The sequence below is a fragment of the Poecilia reticulata genome, linkage group LG18 (assembly GCF_000633615.1).
Source record: "Poecilia reticulata strain Guanapo linkage group LG18, Guppy_female_1.0+MT, whole genome shotgun sequence".
Taxonomy (NCBI): domain Eukaryota; kingdom Metazoa; phylum Chordata; class Actinopteri; order Cyprinodontiformes; family Poeciliidae; genus Poecilia; species Poecilia reticulata.
Genome location: NC_024348.1, coordinates 13607091 through 13629018, shown reverse-complemented (window position 1 = coordinate 13629018; position 21928 = coordinate 13607091). Strand labels below are relative to the sequence as shown.

The 21928-nt window shown below is 39.6% G+C and overlaps 2 protein-coding genes across 6 annotated transcripts in view; one reads left to right on the top strand and one right to left on the bottom strand.

The window, feature by feature from the left end:
• The window catches only part of LOC103480613 (zinc finger protein 638-like), an 18943-nt gene extending 6710 nt beyond the window's left edge, over nucleotides 1–12233 (top strand). Inside the window, exons 9-29 of one of the 3 annotated variants that reach the window (XR_536128.2) lie at nucleotides 416–963; nucleotides 1772–1882; nucleotides 1970–2004; nucleotides 2281–2433; nucleotides 2994–3122; nucleotides 3453–3491; nucleotides 3580–3705; nucleotides 3832–3958; nucleotides 4988–5158; nucleotides 5243–5277; nucleotides 5914–6078; nucleotides 6164–6298; nucleotides 7265–7303; nucleotides 7387–7527; nucleotides 8518–8603; nucleotides 8707–8730; nucleotides 9639–10315; nucleotides 10932–11053; nucleotides 11390–11435; nucleotides 12004–12053; nucleotides 12141–12233. Coding sequence is in view for 1 of the 3 variants with exons in the window: in XM_008435630.2 (XP_008433852.1) it covers nucleotides 416–963; nucleotides 1769–1882; nucleotides 1970–2004; nucleotides 2281–2433; nucleotides 2994–3122; nucleotides 3453–3491; nucleotides 3580–3705; nucleotides 3832–3958; nucleotides 4988–5158; nucleotides 5243–5277; nucleotides 5914–6078; nucleotides 6164–6298; nucleotides 7265–7303; nucleotides 7387–7527; nucleotides 8518–8603; nucleotides 8707–8730; nucleotides 9639–10315; nucleotides 10932–11053; nucleotides 11390–11416 (2893 nt within the window). In the remaining 2 variants the exon portion in view is untranslated. Of the gene's footprint in view, nucleotides 1–415; nucleotides 964–1768; nucleotides 1883–1969; nucleotides 2005–2280; nucleotides 2434–2993; nucleotides 3123–3452; nucleotides 3492–3579; nucleotides 3706–3831; nucleotides 3959–4987; nucleotides 5159–5242; nucleotides 5278–5913; nucleotides 6079–6163; nucleotides 6299–7264; nucleotides 7304–7386; nucleotides 7528–8517; nucleotides 8604–8706; nucleotides 8731–9638; nucleotides 10316–10931; nucleotides 11054–11389; nucleotides 11436–12003; nucleotides 12062–12140 lie in introns of those variants that run through there. The other 2 variants (XR_536127.2, XM_008435630.2) reach the window with 2 other exon arrangements.
• The window catches only part of LOC103480614 (uncharacterized), a 24097-nt gene continuing 14089 nt past the window's right edge, over nucleotides 11921–21928 (bottom strand). For 2 of the 3 annotated variants that reach the window (XM_008435632.1, XM_017310519.1), the window contains exons 18-35: nucleotides 21766–21891; nucleotides 21400–21526; nucleotides 20637–20738; nucleotides 20509–20543; nucleotides 19943–20107; nucleotides 19175–19309; nucleotides 18903–18941; nucleotides 18691–18831; nucleotides 18329–18417; nucleotides 18222–18245; nucleotides 17791–17909; nucleotides 14520–17719; nucleotides 14363–14447; nucleotides 13427–13525; nucleotides 13139–13348; nucleotides 12492–12608; nucleotides 12135–12256; nucleotides 11921–12062 (exon numbers count right to left, since the gene is read on the bottom strand). In XM_008435632.1, the coding sequence (XP_008433854.1) occupies nucleotides 12000–12062; nucleotides 12135–12256; nucleotides 12492–12608; nucleotides 13139–13348; nucleotides 13427–13525; nucleotides 14363–14447; nucleotides 14520–17719; nucleotides 17791–17909; nucleotides 18222–18245; nucleotides 18329–18417; nucleotides 18691–18831; nucleotides 18903–18941; nucleotides 19175–19309; nucleotides 19943–20107; nucleotides 20509–20543; nucleotides 20637–20738; nucleotides 21400–21526; nucleotides 21766–21891 (4998 nt within the window). In that variant the 3' untranslated portion in view covers nucleotides 11921–11999. The remainder of the gene's footprint in view (nucleotides 12063–12134; nucleotides 12257–12491; nucleotides 12609–13138; nucleotides 13349–13426; nucleotides 13526–14362; nucleotides 14448–14519; nucleotides 17720–17790; nucleotides 17910–18221; nucleotides 18246–18328; nucleotides 18418–18690; nucleotides 18832–18902; nucleotides 18942–19174; nucleotides 19310–19942; nucleotides 20108–20508; nucleotides 20544–20636; nucleotides 20739–21399; nucleotides 21527–21765; nucleotides 21892–21928) is intronic. The other variant, XM_008435634.2, reaches the window with a different exon arrangement.

Sequence of the window (21928 nt, the reverse complement as noted above, 5' to 3'; positions counted from 1 at the left end):
GTAAAAATGGTCCAAATAACAGCAGAACTATAAACAGAAGGTTTTTAAAATTGCTTTTATTTAAAAAAAAAAAAAAAAAAAGTGAACGGAGGAGCCTGAAAAGTTGCTAAATATAATGACTTCAGTGAATCCTCACGGGTTGGCCACGCCCCTCAGTCTTTTGGCTCCGCCCACTTTTGGGGAATTAAAAAAAAAAATTCTGGGGTGGACTTTTGCTTCCACATGTTTAATTTGTAACTGCTTGTTTAGCAAAAGTAGATTAGCCCTAAATGTTTAAATATGACTCAGAGCAACAAGCAATTATAAGCAGGCATTACTGCAATCAAGGAAAGTTTCTCTTACATTAGACAACTTTAAAATGGACACATTCAACCATGAAAGCTTTTCTACCTTGAGCTCATTTTTTTGTCTTCAGATTATCTGTGAAACCAAAAGTCTGCAAGAGACGACCAACCAAACCTGCGTCCAGCACTGATCCGGCTCTGCATTCAACTAGAAATAATGCGTCTTTACCAAGAAGAAGAGCAAGATTGACGACAAGACGCGCCTCAAAATCAAAAGCTTTGGTTTCCAAAGCAAGAATGATCCGAAACTGGCTGTTTGTCAGATCTCCAAAAGTAGGAGCTGTTAAATTTAAGGTGAAAAAACAAGTTTCAAAGCTTCCAGGATCTACAAAGTTGATGTTTACAAAGAAGAAAGTGGCTGGTAGTGACTCCAAAAAAACACAAAAAGAGCTTAAAGAATCTCCAAAGGGACTGGAAGAGAAGACACCAGAACCAGCTGATCTGCCTCAGACTGAACTAGATCTCCTCAAAGGTCCAATGTCTTCAGTTGGTTCATCATCACAGAGTCGGAGTAAAACTCACACTTCCTCCTCATGTCAGGGGGCTGACGCTTTGGAAACAGGAACTTCACCTGATTTCAAGAAATGGCAGAAAAAAAAGAGAAAAACAAAGAAAAAAGGTAAATTTAACAGCATAAACTGACCAAAGGACACCTGATGGTATTTTTCCTTTCTGGTATGTGAATCACAGTGGTTTTTTTCTGTGAATTTGTTGGTTTTAGCTCATCATGGGGTCAGCTAATAAAGACACATCATGGTTTATTTGCCATCTTCATAAAGTATCGTTTTTTTCTTTATTGTAGTACAGTTTTATTTTTATAGCGCTATCATGTCGTCTCAAAGTTTACAGGAAAAAAAGTCTTCAATATCTTCTTGCATCCATTTTTATTTGATCTGTTATCAGACGATGCAGTTAAGTTCAGTTTATTACTCAAAGTAGTTTAAAATGTTTTCTGCTGATTGAATTGAGTCATTAAGTTGAAGGATTCACAACAAACACGTAGCGTCGGCAGACAGTCGTTTGCGTGACTCGTAAACGTTAATCCCTCAAACTGAGCGTGCATGGAGCGACAGTGGAGAGGAAAAACTCCCCTTTAACAAGAAGAGATGTGGCTTAAACACAAAATCTTTTTTCCCCAATGCCAAATTTCATTTCTGATTTTAAAAGATGTCCCTCAAAACAAAAATTACAAACAGAAAATATATTTTAAAACTGGTTTTTATTTCAAGAAATCCCTCTTGAGAGTTGACGTGAACCGTATCTCCTGAATTCAAAGTCAAAATAAATACAATTTGTAAAATACGTTTGTGGTAGTCTCTTAACATCAAGTGCATTGGAGAAAAACAAATTGTAATTTTTCTAAAAATTAACTCTTGAACATCAGAACATTTGATTAATCTGTAAATTCAATGCATATCCTGCAGCAGCATCTCAAAGTGATCCGTGTGGAGGAACTCCAGCTACCACAACGAGTCCTGCAGCTGCCGTCCCGACCTTCACAGAGAACCTGGTGAAATGTCTGAGTGAAAAACAAATCGGTAAAAAAATCAATAAAATAAAAGCTAGAAAATGTGCAGATTAATCTTTACTGACCTGTAAACCTTTGTTTTGACTCTCTTCTCCAGATTGTTTAAGCAGGAAAACCATTTTGTCTCCAAAGGTGAGTTTTTATTAAACGGTTATGAGTTAAACATTTGCTTTAAACTGACCCAAACTATAAATCTTTAGTTTAAATTGCAACCTTGATGCACTATTTAATTTGTCTCTGGATCGTTGATGCAAATATAACCTAATTTTTTGTCATGTTTCTGTAATTTACCATGATTACATCTAAATCATCTCCCAACCTTTTGGCTCCACATGAAGCCTAATCTGCAGTTGAACAGGAAAATATAAAATCTGTGTTAACATCTCGCCAATAATCTGTTTTTCTCAGCTGGTTTTACTCGATGCGAGGGTGCTGCTCCTAACAAACCTGCCCAGGTATTTCGACGGCTGCTACAGAGAGGATGAAGTTGCTGATCTGCTGCGCCCGTTTGGCTTCATCTTAAAGAGGAGCAACATCTACGTTATTCCTGAAAAGTGCATGGTGGGTAGCAGATTCCTCAGAGATTTACCTTCTTCTCTTCTTAACGAAGACATCACTGGAGGCAAAAACCTGAAAATCCCTCCCAGTAAGGCCTGAGAAACTTTGTCCACTGGTGCAGTTTTCATTCGTTTTGTGCATTTCCTGAACCAGAACGGAGGAAAATGAATAAAAACATGAAGAAAAGCAGCCGAGAATTCTGGGAAAACTTCCAGGAAAGTCGCAAAAAGCGAATATTTGTATATTTATATATGCAATGAGGAACAGGAAGTCAGCAAAAATGTGGTCTGAGATCTGGTGCTGGTGGATACCTAACAAACCAACACTCGTAGGAGGGATTTAAAAGCGCTTTGTATATGCAAATGTACATTTGTTACAAAGAAAAAGAATATAAATTAAGGTTTATCCTGATTCAACAAGTTATTTTTAAAATGTTTCCATCTTTGTGACAAGAACTTCTGTAATTTTGGTTGAAAAATGTCTTCACTTCTGCCATATTGGTTCATTTAAAATGTGTGAAAGCTTTAATTATTACATTGACTCCTTAATGTTTTTGTTTTTAGGCGTTTGCCCTGATGCCGTCTGTGAAAACTGTCCAGGACATCGTGGTTTATTCCGACCAGAACCACATCGTTTTCAAAGGATCTAAACTATCAGTCGGAGTTGTTCACAACATGGTTTCCATGACGCCAGTAAGAATATTTACGTTTTATGTCCTTACACGTCAAAATATGGGAATTCACAAATTTATTCTGTATAAAAGCAAAAGAATATTTAATTTTGTCTCTGAAAACCCAACAAATATAATTTGAAGCAAAACAAACAGGCAGTAAAAATTTTAAGATTAAAAAATTAAGTAAAGTCTAAATAGTTACTATTTATTTTTTAACAAATTAAGATAAAATTTACTAAGATTTTCCTCAAGATCAGTGAGTTTAAATTCTTTATAGAAATTAAAAGTGTTTTTAGAATCTTAGTGAATCTGAAGAAAAACATTAACTCTGTTTCTGTGTTTGCTTCAGTTTGGCTTTTATTCATTTCTGATCAAAAGGACCCATTCTGTACGTATCGCATTATCTCTAACTTTGATACAGATTTTAATTTCAGAATAAGTGATTGCAGAATAAAATAACACGTCTGTGTCAACAGACACTGACTGACGATGGAGGAAGTTTGATCTTCATCCACAACGTGTCCCAGAGCGAAGCCGGCGCTCTGAGGGAGAAACTGATAAAAATCGGCTGTGTGAGACGATACCTGCCTCTTCTCAACAAGGTTTTGACCTGCAGCGTCTCTCTCTCTCTCTCTCTCTCTCTCTCTCTCTCTCTCTGTCTCTGTCTCTCTCTTACTCTCTGTGTGTGTGTGTAGAAAGGAGTTGAATTATTCCTTTGTGTGTTCCAGGTGTTTGTTGAATTTAAAAACAGACGAGAGGCGGACATATTGGGAGTGTGGTACAGCCTGCTGAAGCGCTCTCCAGCTCATCAAGTCTTCAGGATGAAAATACCTCAAAGCAAAACTCTTTCTCCACGTCAGTTTCTATTTTCTATTTCTATTCTATTTTAGGATATAAATGTTGAAATGTTGCCGCCCTAAAAGCAACAGCCTTTTGTGGAGCCAAGAATGGAGGGACTGGGATTAGGATTGGGACGGTTTGAGCGGGATGATCTGTTGAGAAATCGATATCCCCCGCCTGAGCTACCATGGCTGTCTGAAGAAATGCGCCAAAACCAGCCAATCAGAGCCAAGAGGAGTGTCTTAGCGCTGTCAATCATCCTCATGTACTCAAAGCTTAATGTGCTAATGGCGGAGAAACGACAAGAAAACCGTTTATCTACCATCATCAGAGGTGATGCTAACTAGCCTTAGCATTCACAACAGAATATGTTATATGTTATAAGAAATCCCTCTGATTGGTTGTTTTTAGTTTAACTGGGAGAAGGCAGAGGAGCTCAATTATTAATTTTTTTCCCATAATTATCTGTCTCATACCGAACTGTCACAACTTGGTGACAGTTTGTAAAAAAATATTTTTCATGAAAGTTGCGTTCTGCAGCTTTAAGACCTTAAAATGTTTAAAAAATGTAAAATTTTGCCTTGGCAACACTATTTAATCTCAACATATTCTAAGCATTTTTTCCCTCGCTGGACTTTTCTGTCTTGCCAAGTTGCACTAAAGCATCTTTATTGTGTTTTGTGACTTGAGGCTGCTGCTGCTAACTCACTGCTAGCATACCCTTTGCTAGCTAACTAGCTTTTTTGCATCAATCATGAGTAAGTGCAGATTAATCGCCACTTGCCTGGGAAAAGCTTTTACTTTTTTGAGGTTTTAGTCTTAAATTCCACTCTTAAAAAGCCTTAAATTTGAGTTTCTCCAGAAATGTTCCCTGATTTCAAAACTTTGGCTTATAATTCCAATCTCCACTCGACATTCAGGTCAACATCAAATTCCCGAGACATTTTACTACGCTTTAGCAGACGCCTTTCAACGTGTCATGGACAGTCTTGAGAATCTACATAAACATAATCACAGCACTGACCTTCATTTTTATTTGTGCAGCTCCAAGAGTGCCAAACAGAGCTTTGCCAGACGGCAGCGAAGCCGTCAATGACGCCGTCATCCCAACTATAAAACGTGGCGTTCCTCAGGGCAGCACTCCTCCGTTCTGGATCACCATGACAACCAACCCTTTAGTGTTTCCCACCTTCTGTCCCTGGTTCAACATCCCAGGTAAAAAAATGAAAGGAAACGGAAACCATTTGGAGGCTTGATGTAGCTCACAGTAAGTGACTGTGTTAAATTTCTGTCTCGTAGATTATCTGACAGTCGGTCCGATGAACGGTTTTAAGGTAACTTCTTTTTTTCTGACCAACTTTGATCAAGAAGGAAAATAATTGTTTGTGAAGTGAAGTCTATAATTATAGAGGAATACAAAACCTTACCAAACATTTATCTCGTTTCTAGTGCAAATATCTTGGTACACTTAAAATAAGACAAAACTAATTTATAAGTAGCTTTTCAGCTAGATACAGGAGCTTGTCTTAAGTCAATAATTCCTCAATATTGATGAAAAATAACTAGTTCCACTGGAAGATTATTTCACATTTAAGTTGGAAAAAATGTCTTGTTATAAGTGGAATAATCTGCCGATGGAACTAGTACTTTTTCAGCAATTATTGACTTAAAACAAGATACTATATCTTGCTGAAAAAACTACTTATAAGTTAGTTTTGTCTTATTTTAAGTGTACTAAGATATTTGCTCTAGAAACTTGGTAAGAGTTTGTTTTTGCAGTGTTCAGATATAAAACTTGATTTTTCCATGCAGCAGAAATGTGGTCTGAGATGTAGTGCTGGTGGATACCTAGCAAACCAACACTCTAAGGAGTGATTTAAAAGTGCTTTGTTTATGTAAATATGCATTTATTAAATCCCTCAGAGTATGTTAGGCGTTTATTTTTCTGTATGTGCCTTTTCAACCTGTAGAAAACCATCAGCCAGGCCTCAAAGTTCTCCACTGTCATGCTGACGGGTTTGCCTGAGCGAAACTACACCCACCAGGACGTCGCTAAGCTGGTGTGGAAACATTTCCCCAAAAAGAATCTGCAGACTCTGTTCTACAACGTGGTGGTTCTGCCGCTGCAGAGGAGGGTAAAAACATCACATTATAGTTATTTATTAGATGATTAAGTCTCCCTGCGTCCTAACTTTTCAGTTTTCTCCCTCTCTGCTTCAGGCCTTTGTGTTTTTCAGCAGGTGGGACGACTGCAGTGATTTTCTCATGAATCACATCGATAATCCAGTTTGTGTTAAAGGCTCCCTGCTCAGTGTTCACCTGGTGTTGGAGGACATGCAGCCCGGATTAAGAGAGGTGCGAGTTTGTCCCGAACACTGAGGGAAACGATCAGCGTTACAATAGTTCTGAGTTTTTCATTACAGTTTTTCTCTCTCTGTGACTTTTTGTCTAATTCAGTTGGTTTTTAGAGCAAGTTTTCTAGTTTTCTTTAGTTCTTATTGGTTAAATAATTTTTAGGAGGAGCAATGCAGGTTGATACATTTGACTGGCACCTGTTGCAATAAGCGGTAAATACTTTCATTTCAGGATAAATTAAGACAAACTAAATAATTTCCATCTGCATGATTTGTTGTTTTTCCTCTTTTGTGTCTTTTTCTACCAAAAACTGTGTAACGAAAATCTCCAGCCTGATGTTTTGGTTTCAACTTGCTCTTTTCTAAGGACAGTTTTGTTTGTATAGACGTCATAATTCATTTAGTTTATTTCGAATATTTAAAATGTCTTCCAGTTCCAGTGTTGTATCACTTAAAAATGGTCTAAAAACGACAATATTATCGTTTATATTACCAATTTATTGTCCGGCAAAATTTATCAGGACAGGCCTAAATATTTCAAAAAAAATATTTTAACTTGTATTTTATAATAAAGATTGAAAAACAGATTCAATTATCCGATTTAAAAAGAAATATATTGGTTAAAAAATATATAAATTTTTGCTTTTCTTCTCATATTCTCCTCAAGTTTTCTGAGGCGCCCCCTGGTGGCCCCAGTTTAAAAACACTGGTTGAAATCCTTCTGCCTTCTCACAATACTTTATAAACGTAACATTTGTAACGCAGATATAGAACAAAGGTAACTCTTAGAATATTAATGAAGCTGAAAAATCAAACCACAGCAAAGGGAGTAATAAAAAAATACACAGAATTTTTAAAAATCTGCAGTAAAATGAGTTTGCATGTATTTCTGTTTCTCCTGCTTCTACTGATCCCCGTTCATGAAACATAACAACCACTAATGGTTCCATCCATGCTTCGTCTGCAGGTGTCGATGTACCGATCTGTGATGAAGTGGAGCAACGCTGTGAGTCGTTCTGAACCGATCTGAGAGGAACCGGCAGCAGCAGCAGCAGCAGCTTCTGAACCTGCAGCTCTCTGTCTCTGCAGCACGTTTCCCGGCTCCAGCGTCTGGCGCAGCGGCTGCTCTGCGTGGAGATCTCTGAACTGACAACTCGCCTTGTCATGACGGTCATGAAAGAAGTGGCGACCGTTGCTGCTTTCGTCAACTTCCTGCCGCTCGCTAACAGGGTAACGACCCAAACGCCCGCACCGGTCCCATTCAGGGCAACTCGTGTCTGTCTGCTGTAATGTTTGGCTCCACTAATAGGATTAACATAAACATTTAAAGGATGTTTGATTTGTTTGCAGAGACAGAAATTAAGAAACTAGATTGTTTTTATTTTGGTTTTTATCTGGTCTGTGGAGGCAGGACAGATTATTTGTGCAGAATATTTCAGGAACAAGGCAAATCCATGTGCTTTATATGATAAAAATAAACATATTACATCACAGTGATATAACGAAGCAAAAACGGACTAAAATAATAAAAATGCAACTCTAATCAGATGGGTTTTAGTCTGAATTTAGCAGAACCAGAAGACCTGAGAGATCTTGAAGGTTGCTATAACGACAGCAGATATTTAAGGTATTGTGATGCTAAACTGTTCAGTGATTTATAAACTAACAGTATTTTAAAGTCTATTCTCTGAGCTACAGGGAGCCGGTGAAGATCGGTAGAACTGGGTGATGTGCTCTAACTTCCTGGTTTTAGTCAGAACTCCAGCAGCAGCATCTGGATCTGATTGATGTTTTTAGGCCGACCCGAGAAGAAACTGTTGCAGTGATCAGTGCAACTAAAGATAAACACAAAGATGAGTTTCTCTAGATCTCATGTAATCCTGGAGATGTTCTTCAGGTGATAGAAGGCCGAGTTTGTAACTGTCTTTATGTGGCTCTGAAGGTTTAGGAGCTGTGCATTGACTCTAAATCGTTCCTCTTTAGGTCCAAAGATAATAACTTCAGTTTTGGCATTGATTGATTTCTTCCGTTAGCGCTTGAATGGGTTCAGAGATACCTGATGACATTGTAATGTAGAACAGTGCATCGTCTGCATAGTTGTAAAAGCTAATCTTGTTTGTAATGTGAGCCAGTGGGAGCAAGTAGATATTAAATAAGAGGGACCCAGGATTGAACCTCCACATGTGACGATGATTATCGTTTCCTCTTGTCTTCTGTCAGATTGTGATTGAAATGGCTGAACAAAGCGGCGTAACAGCAGCTCTTCTCCAAATCTCACTGAAATCCTCAGCAGAACACCAGATATGGTATGTGTGTGTGCGTGTGTGTGTGTGTGTGTTTCAGCTGATCTGATACCGAGCTTCTTGGTTCTGATCCGTCTCATTTCTTATGTTTTTCCCTCCCAAACAGGAGCAAAGTTAAACGTATTGAACCGTGAGTATCTGATGTTCATCTGATGGGTCGTTTCTATGAAAGTGAAAACTTCACCAGTTTGTTTCTTTGCAGTTTTTCTGAGACACTCGGTTCTAAATTCATCATTTATAATCTGCTCATAGTTTAGTTGGAAAATCTTCCTCCAGTGTCTAATGTTTGTAGTTGGAGTCGATGTTATACTGGTTTGACTTACAGCTGACTGTCCTCAACCCAGTTTGGACCATAGTTGGTGGAAAAGACGTGAAATATAAAATCTAAAGTGAAATTTGGGAATAAACGGACAAAGGATGGATATGGAAAGTGTTGGGGACAAAACGGGGTGCAGGAGTTACCAAAGAGAGCAAACTGAGTCCATATTAACTCTTAGTTACGTTTCAAATATGAACTAAAACCTTCATGGATCAGATACTGTTTTTATTGACCATCACATTTAGCTCTGTCAATAATTCAAACTTTGTCAATAATTCAGGTAATGTTAAAAATGTTTTGCTGGTGTGTTTGCATTGAATACATTTGTTCACCGAGTCATTAAAACATGCAGCACCATCAGCGTCCCACCACTTCCTGTCGTCCTCTCCGTCATTTCCTCCAGTAGTAACATCCGGTTGTTGGTCATGAGACCATTTGATACGAAAAAGTGTTTGTGGAAGAAACCACTTTTGATTCAGTTGAAAAACATTAGTTTTTTTTTTTAATTGGTGCGTTTCCATTAATCAGATTTATTTTTGTAATCCCAACAATGGAAACGCAGAGGCGGCCTCGAGGAGAGGCTCTCGGTTTTAAGGGTTTTACCTGAAAATACGGCCTTTACCTAGTTTTTAATTTTTATGAAACCATTAAGTTTAATTTTTAAAAATTAAACTTGTGCAAAATAAACACATCAAACCTGTTTCTGCTCTTACTTTAAGTGTAAAGAGTCTGTTTCGGCGTCTTCGAAAGTGTAAAGAGGTTGTGATAAACCTGGACTCTGATTCGTCGACGGAACCAGCTGCTACATCAAAATCCAAACCAGACAAGAGAAACCTTCGTTCAGAACCAGAGCAGAATCTTCCACCAAAGAGGAGGAAGCTGGAGCTGAGTGACCAATCCCAGATTCTTAACAATAAAACTGAAGACGAAACAACCCAGATAAAACGTTTGGAAGACCTTCAGGTCCGCGTGAGTTCAACTGGAGATCAGAGCAACACAGAGACTGAAGTCCAGAAACCAGGAAGTCCCTCCAGGCTTCTGTCTGAAGACGTCAAACTTCACCAAACGATGGACTCAACGGAGGATCAACCAGAAACTAACGAAGGAACCAGAACCAGCCCACCTAAAGATGAAGAAAAGGTTCACGAGACGCAAGGGTTGAGTTTTCCTCAGCAAAGAGAAGCAGGAAACTTTTCCCATCAGAAAGCGACTGAAGACGATGAAGAGGAGGAAACAAACGAGGAGGAAAGTCCACCAAACGAAACGGGAAAGCTCCCCAAGTCGTCTTTGAAAGTTCTCAGGAATTTGGATGAAGTGAAAGAGGAAGACGATGCGACGGAGGAAGAGTTGAGGGAAGAGAATGATGAGGGAGATGAAGAGCGAGAGGAAAACTCAGGTCTGGATTTCTATCAATAATCAATGTTTCCATTTTGTCACATTTCTACAGAACACTTCAGCGTCATTTATATGGTAAATAACACATCTTAAAAGTGTGAATCAAATTAACTGTTCATCCTTAAAAAATATTCAATTTATCTAAAATTAAGGCATTAAAGGAAAACCAACTCTGTTCTGAAAAACTTGCACCACAGAAATGTATCGATGACAAAAAGTGAGAAGTTAATCCAAAAATATTCAAACTGCAAACGCATAAAATCGACAGTAATGACGAACAGAGTCTCTTTTCAGTCATCAGTAAATGAACTGATTTTGCTTCGTCATTCATTTTTCTCTTGCAAACTTGCAAGACTAAAATCCACAAATTTATGATGTTGGAGATATTATCTGATGGTGTACGGGTTGCCGTTCATGACGAGTCTGCACCCTGGAAATATTTTGATACAGGGAAAAAGGCAAAATATAATACATCTTAGTTTTAGTATCATAAATACATGCAGTTAATCGTGGACAATTGTACTTTTTTTATCTTGCAAATTTGACTTTTGAGGCAACAGCCAGTGATTTTCAGTGAATCTAGTTTTCTGTTTAATTCGTCGTCGTCGTTTCTGCAGCCGGTGAGTTTGTGGAGCCCATCTTGGGTCTTTTCTGCTCCGTCTGTTCGGTTTTCTTCTTGGACGAGAACGCAGCCGAGGATTCCCACTGCTGCAGCCTGTCTCACCTCAACAACCTGCAGGTTCGCTTTAAAACCACAACGGTTTGAAATCCCAAGTGCTTCATATTTAAATCTGAAAAATTACATTAACCTGTTGGAGTATTTCTACTTTTACTTCATTAAAATATCTGTATTTTCTCCCCAATTAATGAAAAACATGTTTTAACACACACCTAAAGTTAAAGTTTCATAAGATTTTATTGAAAGAAACTGATTTGGAAAAATGTTTGTTTTTGCTACTTATACAAATTATTGTCATTTTATTCCTTAAATACCATAATCTCCACTTTAGATATTAAGTGATTGATAATTTGATCAGTTACTCAGAATCTCTGCTTCTCTTCGTCTGTTTTTCAGATTCACTACCAGAAATCTTTACATTGATCTGAGGAACGATGTGAAGGTAAATCCGATGTTTGCTTTTACCAACTCAACAGTTTAGTTCGCTAAAGTTTTCCTCCATCTGCTGGATGGAAGTTAACTGCAGATTAGTTTTTCATTTCCGGTCATTTGGGTCCAGATCAGATCAGAACCAATTCTGTTCACCCTCCAAAAGGAGCAAAACATTATTTTTCTCCTCCTAACTTCTAGTTGTTTCAAATGCATTTTTTTTTTGTTTAAAATAAAAATGATAAAAATTCACTTCTGGAGTGAACCTTAGTCTTATTTATGGAAATTTCTTTGGTAGAAAATAGACATTTTTTCAGCAAATTGACCATAATTTAGAACAAAAAAATTCTAGCTCCACTGGCAGATTGTCTTAAGTGTGGGGAAAATTTTGGGAATGTTAGAGCTAGTACCATTTCTTTTGTTATCCGAGTTAATTATAAGTTAATATTTTACAAGATTTAGTGTAGTTGCAGGTAGGAAATAAGCTCTACAAAGCCAGCAATTAAAATATTTCCTTTATTAAACCAAACAGATCTGTTCTGCACATCACTGAAACTTTTTTCTCCATCGTTTATTTTCAGTCAGAAATCCAACCCTGGGAGTTTCCTGAAGGTTTCTGCTGGAGCTCCTGGTAATGTCTCTGAAAAGAGGAACAGGAAGGCATCAATGTGAGGCGGCCGGCGCTAACGTCACGTTTTCTACGTCTGTTTACCTGCAGGTTGTCGTAGTGGGTTCTGCTGCAGCAGTGCAGGTCTTTATCAGCGTCTTCACTGAGGTAGAAAACTGAGCAAAGGTTACAGAAATACGCCAGTTTCTGGACCGTAAACTCCTGACCTGAATCGGCAAGAAAAAAGAAGAAAAAAAAAACCCATTAAAATTTTCAAAATGAAAGCTCACAGACTAATGTTACTGTTTATGCTGAGGTGGTTTTTGGCTTTTCCAAAGAGCTCATGTGCTAAAAACAGATTTCCACCGTCAGTCGGGGTCAAACCCAACCGACCAGCGGCTCCACCCCGACTTCACCACCTCCAGCAGAAGAAACAAACATCTGAATGAGACTCGTTCTCACCTAGGGGGCGCTCCGGGTCGAATGGCGGCAGACTGACGTTGGCAGCCACAGGTGGAGACTGAGATCGAGATCTCTTGGCTCCAGGTCCGACCGGCTCGCTCCGCTGTCTGCCAACAACTGCAGAAGAAGTAGAAATTAAAATCCTGATGCTTTCATAGTCTGTAGCAAACTTCTCATCTAACTTTGAGGAACGACAACCGTCTGGTTTTATTTGGAACATTTTTCGTTTCATAAAATATTTAACATTCAGTACAAAGTAATTAATTTGCACCTTTACTTTTTTACAAAAGTTTTATTGAAGGGCATTTTTGTTGAGACCAAGCCTGCAGCAATAAATCAATTTTAAAGTTTATTGATTTTTTTAGAGTGTTTTTGCCATCATATTACCTGAAGATGGTGTAAAACAACAATAATGTTTATCACAATAACTTCTGGGACAATTTATTGTCCAGCAACATTAGTAATCATGACAGGACCAGTTGAGAATCCATAATAAATCTTATAGGCTTTTGTTTATTTTAAATATTAAAAAAATTCCAGGGCTAAATGTTCCTTGGAGTTAAAGCTGTAGTGGAATAATAATTTATCGTCCAGTAAAACATATTTCATGTTGCGGTGCAGTAACTCATGTTTCTATGATGTAAAACCTTTTGTTTGAGCCGAGCTGGATTCTTTCTTCTCCTCCTCCAAACATTCAATGTGTGGCTTCTGGTCACCAGAACCAGAACCGCCGTCCGTTTCCTCCGGATCCTTTTGGATCTCAGGCTGAACGTCGCCTGAAGCAGCAGAAAGCGACTCCTTCTCTTCTTCTAATTCTGGTTCAGCGCTGACCTTTTGACCTCTGGTGGATTTTCTCACTTTAAAAGAAAAGAAAACATTCAGTGATTTTTCTGGATTTGTGTCCAAATCTCTCCGTTTAAACGTTTCGTCGGTACCAGGAGTCGTCTTTGCTTTCTTTCTGGGTCGGCCTCTGGTTCTGGGAGCTTTTACTTCCTTTATTTCTTCTTCTGCTGTTACAATGTTCACAGTCTCATCTGTAACAACAAATCAAAGTTTCAACCTGGCAGCAGCACTAGAACAGATTATTTTCCTTCACAATAAACAGATTTGTTTCAGTCCAGCATTAAAAATCCAACAAAAAACTGGAAATTTGTCAAAATAAAGTTTTTATTTTTTATTTTTTTTGTCAAATCCCTTCAGAAGGGAATCTAAATGCAGAGTTTGTATATTTTTATCCAAAGCCCCATCCTTTGGAGACAAAGAGTTTTAATTCACTATTGTACGTCATGTTTGTGATGATATTCTGCAGCACAGACGAGGTAAACGAAAATAAAGATCAATTTTATGCTTTTAAATGTTTCTCACGCCTTATACAGCCAACTGGTCCAAAAACCAAACATAAGAAAACTGCCAATTACAATAACTAACATAATAAGACCTAAGCTAACCTTTGTTTTAATTACACAGATCATAATAATAAATCGTGTTGAGGTAAAAAAAAAAAAAAAACAACCTTCCTGCTCAAATTTAATGCTTAAACATACAAAGAAAGCAACAAAAAATATTTTCTTTACATTTTCTGGCATTTAGAAAATAGATATAATTTTAATAGACTTGAAAAAAAAAGTCTACCTCTATAGATGTATGAAAATATCAGATTAAAAGCCTAAATCTGGAAAATGTTATTTACTTCTGAAACCAAACGCTAAACTGAACCTAATTACAAAACTCTGCAGTTTAAATACTCAGAACTTTCAAAATCTTGAGAAAAATGTATTGAAATTCAACCATTTTCAATTATTTCCACCCAGACCCGGTAAATAAACGATCTGTTGTTGAAAACAAACCTGGAAACGTTCAGACAAACTGACCTGTGCTGCTGCCTTCATGTTTCCGCTTGGCAGATTTTGGGGTTTCATCTGGTTTAGTCTCAGCTTCATTTCCATCCAACAAGACCTAAAAAACAGATTATTTAGTCAAATCCTTGATGAAAACACCAATATGAACCCACTAATACATTATGTTCACCTCAGACATGAGGGAGCCATCTTTGTCCTCCATCTTGTCCTCCCGTGGGTCAGGATTGGTTTTAGTCTCAGGTTCTGGTGTCATTTCTTTTGGTCCTGCTACAGATTCTTCTGGAGGTAAATCCTCTGAATTACAGGTGAGCTGATCCAGACTCTGTTCCTCTGAAACGTCCCGTTTTGTTCCTTCAGGATCAGCATTTGTTAAATCACCAGCTAAGACTTCCTGTTTGGACTCTTCTGCACCAGCTAATGCTACTTTAGCATCACTTACACCAGCTAAAGTCAAACTCTGTTCTTCTACGACTTCCTGTTTGGACTCTTCTGCACCAGCTAATGCTACTTTAGCATCAGCTAACAAAGTCAAATTCTTCTCCTCCAAAACTTCCTGTTTGGACTCTTCCATACTAGCTAATGCTACTTTAGCATCTTTCATATGATCAGCTGCCTCAGTCAGACTCTTTTCTTCTGCAGCAGGTAAATTCTCAACATCATCATCAGCAAATTGAGACAAAAACTCCTCTAAAATCTTTATTTTGGATCTTTCCTCATCAGGTAAATCTTCATTAGTGACGTTTACATCTTCGGCTAACTGAGTCAGACTTTCTCCTCTTAAGATTTGTCCTTCTGACCTTTCAGCAACAGATGAATCCACACAAACTTCTGTTACTTCATCAGGCAATTGAGACAGACTCTGTTCCTTCAAAACTTCTTGTTTTGTTTCTTCTGCATCAGGAAAGTCAAGTGCAGCAACGCCAACACCACCAGCTAACTGAGTGAGATTCCGTTCCTCTACGACTTCCTGTTTGGACCCTTCTGCACCAGATAACGCTACTTTAGCATCTTTCACATCATTAGCAACCTCAATCAGACTCCTTTCCTCCAAGACTTCCTGTTTGGACCCTCCTGCACTGGATTTTTCTACTTTAGCATCGCTAACATCACCAGCTAATAGACTCAGATTCTGCTGCTCCACAACTTCCTGTTTGATCTCCTCTCCACCAGATGATGCTACTTTAGCATCACCAACACCAGCTAAAGTCAGACTTGGTTGCTCGAGGATTTCCTGTTTGAAATCTTCTGTAGAAACTAAAGCTATGTTAGCATCCGTCACGTCATTAGCAGCCCGAGTCAGACTCTGTTCTTCCAAGACTTCCTGTTTGGACCCATTAGAACCAGCTAACGCTACTTCAGCATTACTAACACCACCAGCTACCGGACTCAGACTCTGCTGCTCCACAACTTCCTGTTTGATCTCCTCTCCACCAGATAATGCTACCTTAGCATCGCTAACACCAGCTAAAGTCAGACTTGGTTGCTCGAGGATTTCCTGTTTGAAATCTTCTGTTGCAACTAAAGCTACGTTAGCATCTGTCACGTCATTAGCTGCCTGAGTCAGACTCTGTTCTTCCAAGACTTCCTGTTTGGACCCATTAGATCCAGCTAACGCTACTTCAGCATTGCTAACACCAGCTAACAGACTCTGCTCCTCTGTGGAACCAGTTGTTATTGCATCTTCTCTTTCAGCTTTAACTTCATCCTTTGCTTCACTTCTTTGTTCTTCGCTCATCATCTCCTGAACTTGATCATCAACAGAAGCTACAACTAGAAGCTGATGATCCTTTTGTTCCTCATTTCTTGCCATCTCCACCGTTTTCTCTCCATCTTCCTTACTAGCGGTTGAGTTTGTATCATCAGTAGGTTCTTCTGCAGGACCTTCTTCATCAGCTACTGGACTGGAGAGACTCTGCTTCTTCAAGGCGGCCATTTGTTTTTTCGTTGCTCTGGTGTTTTTCTTTGGTCTTCCTCTCCTTGCTTTCCGTTGCACCGCTGGTTGATCTTCCTCAGCCTCTTCAGCATCTTTCACATTATTAGCAGCCTCAGTTGGACTCGGTTCCTCCAGTTCTTCCTGTCTGGACCCTTTTACGCCAGATGCCGTTACTTCAGCATCGCTAATGCCTCCAGCTAACTGAGTCGGACTCTGTTCCTCTGAGACCACCGGTTCTCCAGACGGTATCGTGTCGTTTCTTTCCTTTTTAATGATTTCAACTTTTGCTTCACTTCTTTCTTCTTCGCTCATCATCATCATCTCTTGAATTTCATATATAGAAGCTGCAGCTTCCTCATTTCTGGCTGAGGTTGTCCCGTCGTCAAGTTCTTCTTCTTCATTGAGATTCTGCTTCTTCAAGTCGGCCATTAGTTTTTTAGCTGCTCTCGTGTTTTTCTTCGATCTTCCTCTCCTTGCTTTCCTTTGTACCACTGGTTGATCTTCCTCTGCTTTTACATTTTGAACAGCCTCAGTTGGACTCGGTTCCTCCAGTACTTCCTGTTTGGACCCTTCAGCATCTTCACCAGCTAACTGAGTCGGACTCTGTTCCTCTGAGACCAGCAGTTCTCCAGACGGTGTCATGTCATCAGTTTCCTTTTTGCTGATTTCATCTTTTGCTTCACTTCTTTCTTCTTCGCTCATCTCCACGTCTTCTTTCAAAGCCGTTGCGTTTGCTTCGTCAAGTTCTTCTTCTTTGACAGTTTGGTCGAGACTCCCGTCCTTCAAGACGGCCATTTGTTTTTTAGTTGCTCTCACGTTTTTCTTTGGTCTTCCTCTCTTCGGTTTCTGTTGAACCGCTGGTTGATCTTCCTCAGCAGCGTCCGGTGTCACATTAGTAGCTTCCTCTGTCTCTTGTGCATCTTCTTGTCCTGTTTTGCTGCTCTTTGCTCTCGTCGTGCATCTCCTAGCCGTTGTCTTCTGAGGGTTTTCCTCCTCAGCTTTAGATGCTTTGCTCCTTGTGCTCCTTCTGGGCTTTTCCTCTGGCGGAGTTGAAATATTGTCTGTTTTTTCTTTCAGTTCATCGTCTAGTTTTGGACCTTCAGATTCAGTTACGGGTTGATCATCAGTTAAATTCACTTCCTCTGAGAGTTCTGCTTCAGGAAACACGTTGGAAGAGTCTTTCTCGTCGTGAATTGGGCCAGAACCTTCACACTGATCTCTACTTGATGCTTCTTCTACCAGAACCTCTGAAGTTACAATTTTTGACTCATCGGTTTTCACTGACACCTGCTGGTCTGTTTTTGCCACTGCACCCTCCGTGGGTTTATCTTCCTCTGGAGGAATCTCTTGAGCGGCAGTTTCTGGTTTCTCGCCATCCTTTGGAGTTTCTTCACTCGGTTCCGTCTTCTTGGACTTGGAACCAGCAGCTCCTTCTTCTGGTTTTGGAGGAAAATTGTGTTAAAACATTTCCAGAAACAAAAATCTACTTATTTTTTAAGCGTTTTACCTTTTGGAGGTTTGGGTTTCGGCCTCACTTGTCGTTGAGCCTTAACAGAATGCAAATGTGTCTCGAGGTCAATGGGAAGGTTTCCAGTCAGCTGCAGTCGCTGTTGGAGAGTCACCAACCTGAAATGAAGGAAGAAACAAGTTTGATTTTAGTGTTTCTGGTCCAAATATCTTAGTTCAAGTGTACAAAGATATTTGGACTTAAACTTTACAAAAACATTCTGTAAGATTTTGTGTTTTTGCAGTGAAACACGGTTAGTGATTTATGGCAGCAGTAGAAAGGAACTGGTGGCAAATGAGGTAGGGCAAGCAATCTTTGTATTTATTCAGTGTTGCTGCCATTTTGGCAGAACGTGATAGTTTAATGACCTTTAAAAAGGTCAACAAATTAATTAATGTTTCGGTACTTTGTGCCAGAAGTGGAGAACTTACGGTTCGATGCGTCCAACTTTCGTCCTACAAAAAGACAGGAGAAATTTATAAAATTAAATAAACGGCATCAGGAACCGTTTCCTCAACTTCTGATCAGAAAAACAAACCAGTTTTCATCTTCAGTCAAGTCGTCCAGGAAGAAAACTTTCTCCACCACTCGAGCGACGGCAGCAGAGTCGGACATCTCAACGTAGATCTGCGGAAAGAAACAGAATCAAGACGATTAGTGAAATAATCTGTGGGGTTTTTTACATATTAAGCATGAATCTGAATGTTTGTTTATTTAGGGAATAAACTCCTGAAATCCCAGTTTCTCATTTTAAATGCTTCTTTTTCACTCTTTTTGCTAATCTGATTTTTTTTAATCAACCTTTTTACTTCAGTTTTTCCCCCGTTTTATTCCCAGTTAAACCTTAAAGTGCGTTTATTTCAGTGTTCTGCGTTTCAGCTGCGTTGCGCCTCGTCGTACCCTGTTGGCGAGATGCAGGAAGTTGACGAAGGGCGTGATGGACGCCACCACCTTCATGACCACAGAGACGACATCTGGAGATGCGTCGAAGGTTTCCACAGACAGCAGCCGCTCCTCCAGAGGGTCCGAGTCGGGAACCGGCTGAGAAACGAAACCAGCGGAACCTCAGGACGGATCCAATAGAGCCAGAGTTTAAACCAGTCGGTACTTACCCTGTTACTCCATTTCATCACGTTTTTGTACAACATCTCCTGCAGAAAGACGACAAAACACACGTCTAAGTAACAAATCGCTTGTTTTTGGAAACAACGTAAAATCAGAGCAAAAAGATGGAAAAAATAAACACATTTCAAGTTAAATTGTGATTTAAAAAGTTATTTTAATTTTCCTCTTGAATTAAAGTTTTACTGAATTTGAATTAATGTAAAAAAAATAAATGTAAATTGATCAGCTTCTTCTTCTAAATGTTAAAGGTGCTGCGTGCCTCGCTGGCGCCGTGATGCTCCATGTTCAGGGCGAGAAACGCTCCGAGTTTGCAGTCGTTGATGCTCAAGACTTTATTCACATGATCTTTGATAAAACGGTCGCATGTCGACCAGTCGCTGAAATAAACAAAGGCCTGAAGGAGGAGAGAGAGAGAGACAGAGACGGTTCTTTATTACAGTCACAAATATAAATCCATGTGTCATAATGGAGATTTTAACTCCTGGTAAAAAATATTTTTTCAGAAAAGTTCCATGAACGACCAGAAAAGGTCAAAAGCTGAAGAGCATTTTACAGAAATCTGATGGCTGGAAAACCTGAATAAATCAAAACCGATAAGAATCTGTTGTTGAGCTCCGATCTATTCAATCAGTAATTTAGTAATTTATACTTAATTAACTACAGATCCTGCAATTAACCTGATTTAAAACATAAAACAAATCATGGTGTCAGTCAGTTGTGCAGCAAAAACATTTGTTTGTGCCGGAAAATTAGACTTCAGCTTAAAAATTATAACAGCACCACTGGTTGGTTAACCTTTGACCTCTGAAAACATTTATCAAATGATAGTGGCACAAAATGTTAAACACCAACTCCGTTTAGCTCGACTGAAGCTGAGTAGCCAACATCACTCAGTAACATCCCCTCCCTTTACTTCCTGCTTTCACAATCATCCCAGCCTCATAAAATAAATCACAATCTCAGACATTCCCAGATGAACATTCCCAGATTCCCTGCAGTGATTCCCGGCCGGCTGTCGGCTCCTCACCCTCCTCTGCAGAGGCAGGACGACCACGTTGGAGCAGAGCGTCCTGAGCGTCTTCTCTGGGAAGTACGGCCAGGCCAGGCGGGCCACGTCCTCCTGCGTGTAGCCGCCGCTGGGCAGGTTGGTCAGCATGACGGCGCAGGACGCCGCGCTCCAACCCTCCACTTCCTGCACAGACAGGAAGTTACAAATATAAACATGAGAGCACGTTCTTTGGCCAGAATACGTCAATGTTTCCGTTAGCTACGGAAGAGGGAAAAAAACTCAATTATGAATTGAAGTCAGATTTCTGCCAGAGACAAACGATGAAATCTCGTAAAATTCCTCTGAAAAAAAGAAAAATTTATGACTGAAACCGATAATTTTCTCTTTGCAAAAATTCATGGAAAAAGTCAGAATTATGAGACTAAAGTCAGAATAATTTTTTTTTAGTGTATACATTTATTTTTTTGTAATAATAAAAAAATCTAATGTTTTCATTTCATGTTTTTCCCTTTTAAAACTGAACACAGAGTAAAGAGCAACGTGTCTAAACGTCTGTGGCACAGAAAACAAAAGCAGCAGCTCACCGTAAAGCAGGAAACTTTTTTCAGTTTGATATAATCTGAGGAGAAAAAGAGAAAACGTAGATAAATAAATGAACCCAGTTGCTTTTGGTGACGGGCATTCTGGGTAAGTAAACCCAGAATGTGCTTACTCGGGACGTCGTAGCACGGAGACGACGTTGGGTAAATAAACGGGTCGGTTTTCATGGTGATCCAAAATGGCGGCTTGGTGTTTGGTGGGAGGTTATATTTCACTGTTGGGGGAGGAGAGAATATGAACAACAACAAAACCGAAAGGTTAAAATGTTTGGGTGGAAAGCAGCAGACAGAGGAAAACTCTAATTAAAAGGGTCCAAAAACATTCAGGGTTTCGGTCATTTTAAAGATGAAACCAGTGGGAACTTTTCTAACAGCACAAGAATTAAAACATAATTAATAGCATAAAAAACAAAAGGTCTTTGTTTTCTAGGCGTTTGGTTATAAACAAGTAATTCTCTGTTAGTTGGTAGTTTTCTCTGTTTTATTTAATAAAACTTAATCTTTCATATTGAGGCTTTTTGCTTTATAATATACTTCTTATAACCTGTTTTTCATTCTGTAATAACAGAAACTATAGCGCCCCCTGAAGGACACGGCAGGCTTTATTTTTTTGCGTTTTATCTCAATATATTTGCAAAAACACGCTGGTCTATTTCAAGTACAATCACAATAAATGTCAATTTAAAACTTCATAACATATAATAACCTTTAAAGACCTGCAGTGAAAACATGTTCAAACATTTTTAATTATTTGTTACAAGATCAAGATTGAAGGAGAATAAAGATTCAGGCGTCGTCAGTCTGTGGTGCGTTTGTGTCCCAGAGAAGTAAAACTTCAGAGATGTCAACTGGGTTGATCCGTACAGGAAGTTGTACCTCGTGAATCGCCGAAGGCGTCCGGCGCCTTCATCCTGAGCAGCTGGTGGGAGCGACCGACTTCCTGTCTGCTGTACCAGAGGCCCAGCAGGTCGGCGTCGCTGACCGACCCAAACTCCACAAACACCTGGAGACACAAACCAAAGAGTCCGGCTGGAGCTCAGGGGGATGCAGGACACGGACCAGGACACGGTCCAGGACACGGACCAGGACACGGACCAGGACACGGTCCAGGACACGGTCCAGGACACGGTCCAGGACACGGACCAGGACACGGACCAGGACACGGACCAGGACACGGTCCAGGACACGGACCAGGACACGGTCCAGGACACGGACCAGGACACGGACCAGGTGCGTCAGTACCTTGTTGAGAAGCGGCAGGAAGTTCTTCACCACGAACTCGTTGATGAGAAACTCTCTGAGCTCCTGGGTTTCGCCGTGAGAGACGTGGTGGAAGAAGACGGTTCTGGACCCATCGTCTGTGACGTTCTGGTCGGAGGAAAGCAGCAAACGTTTAACCCGGATG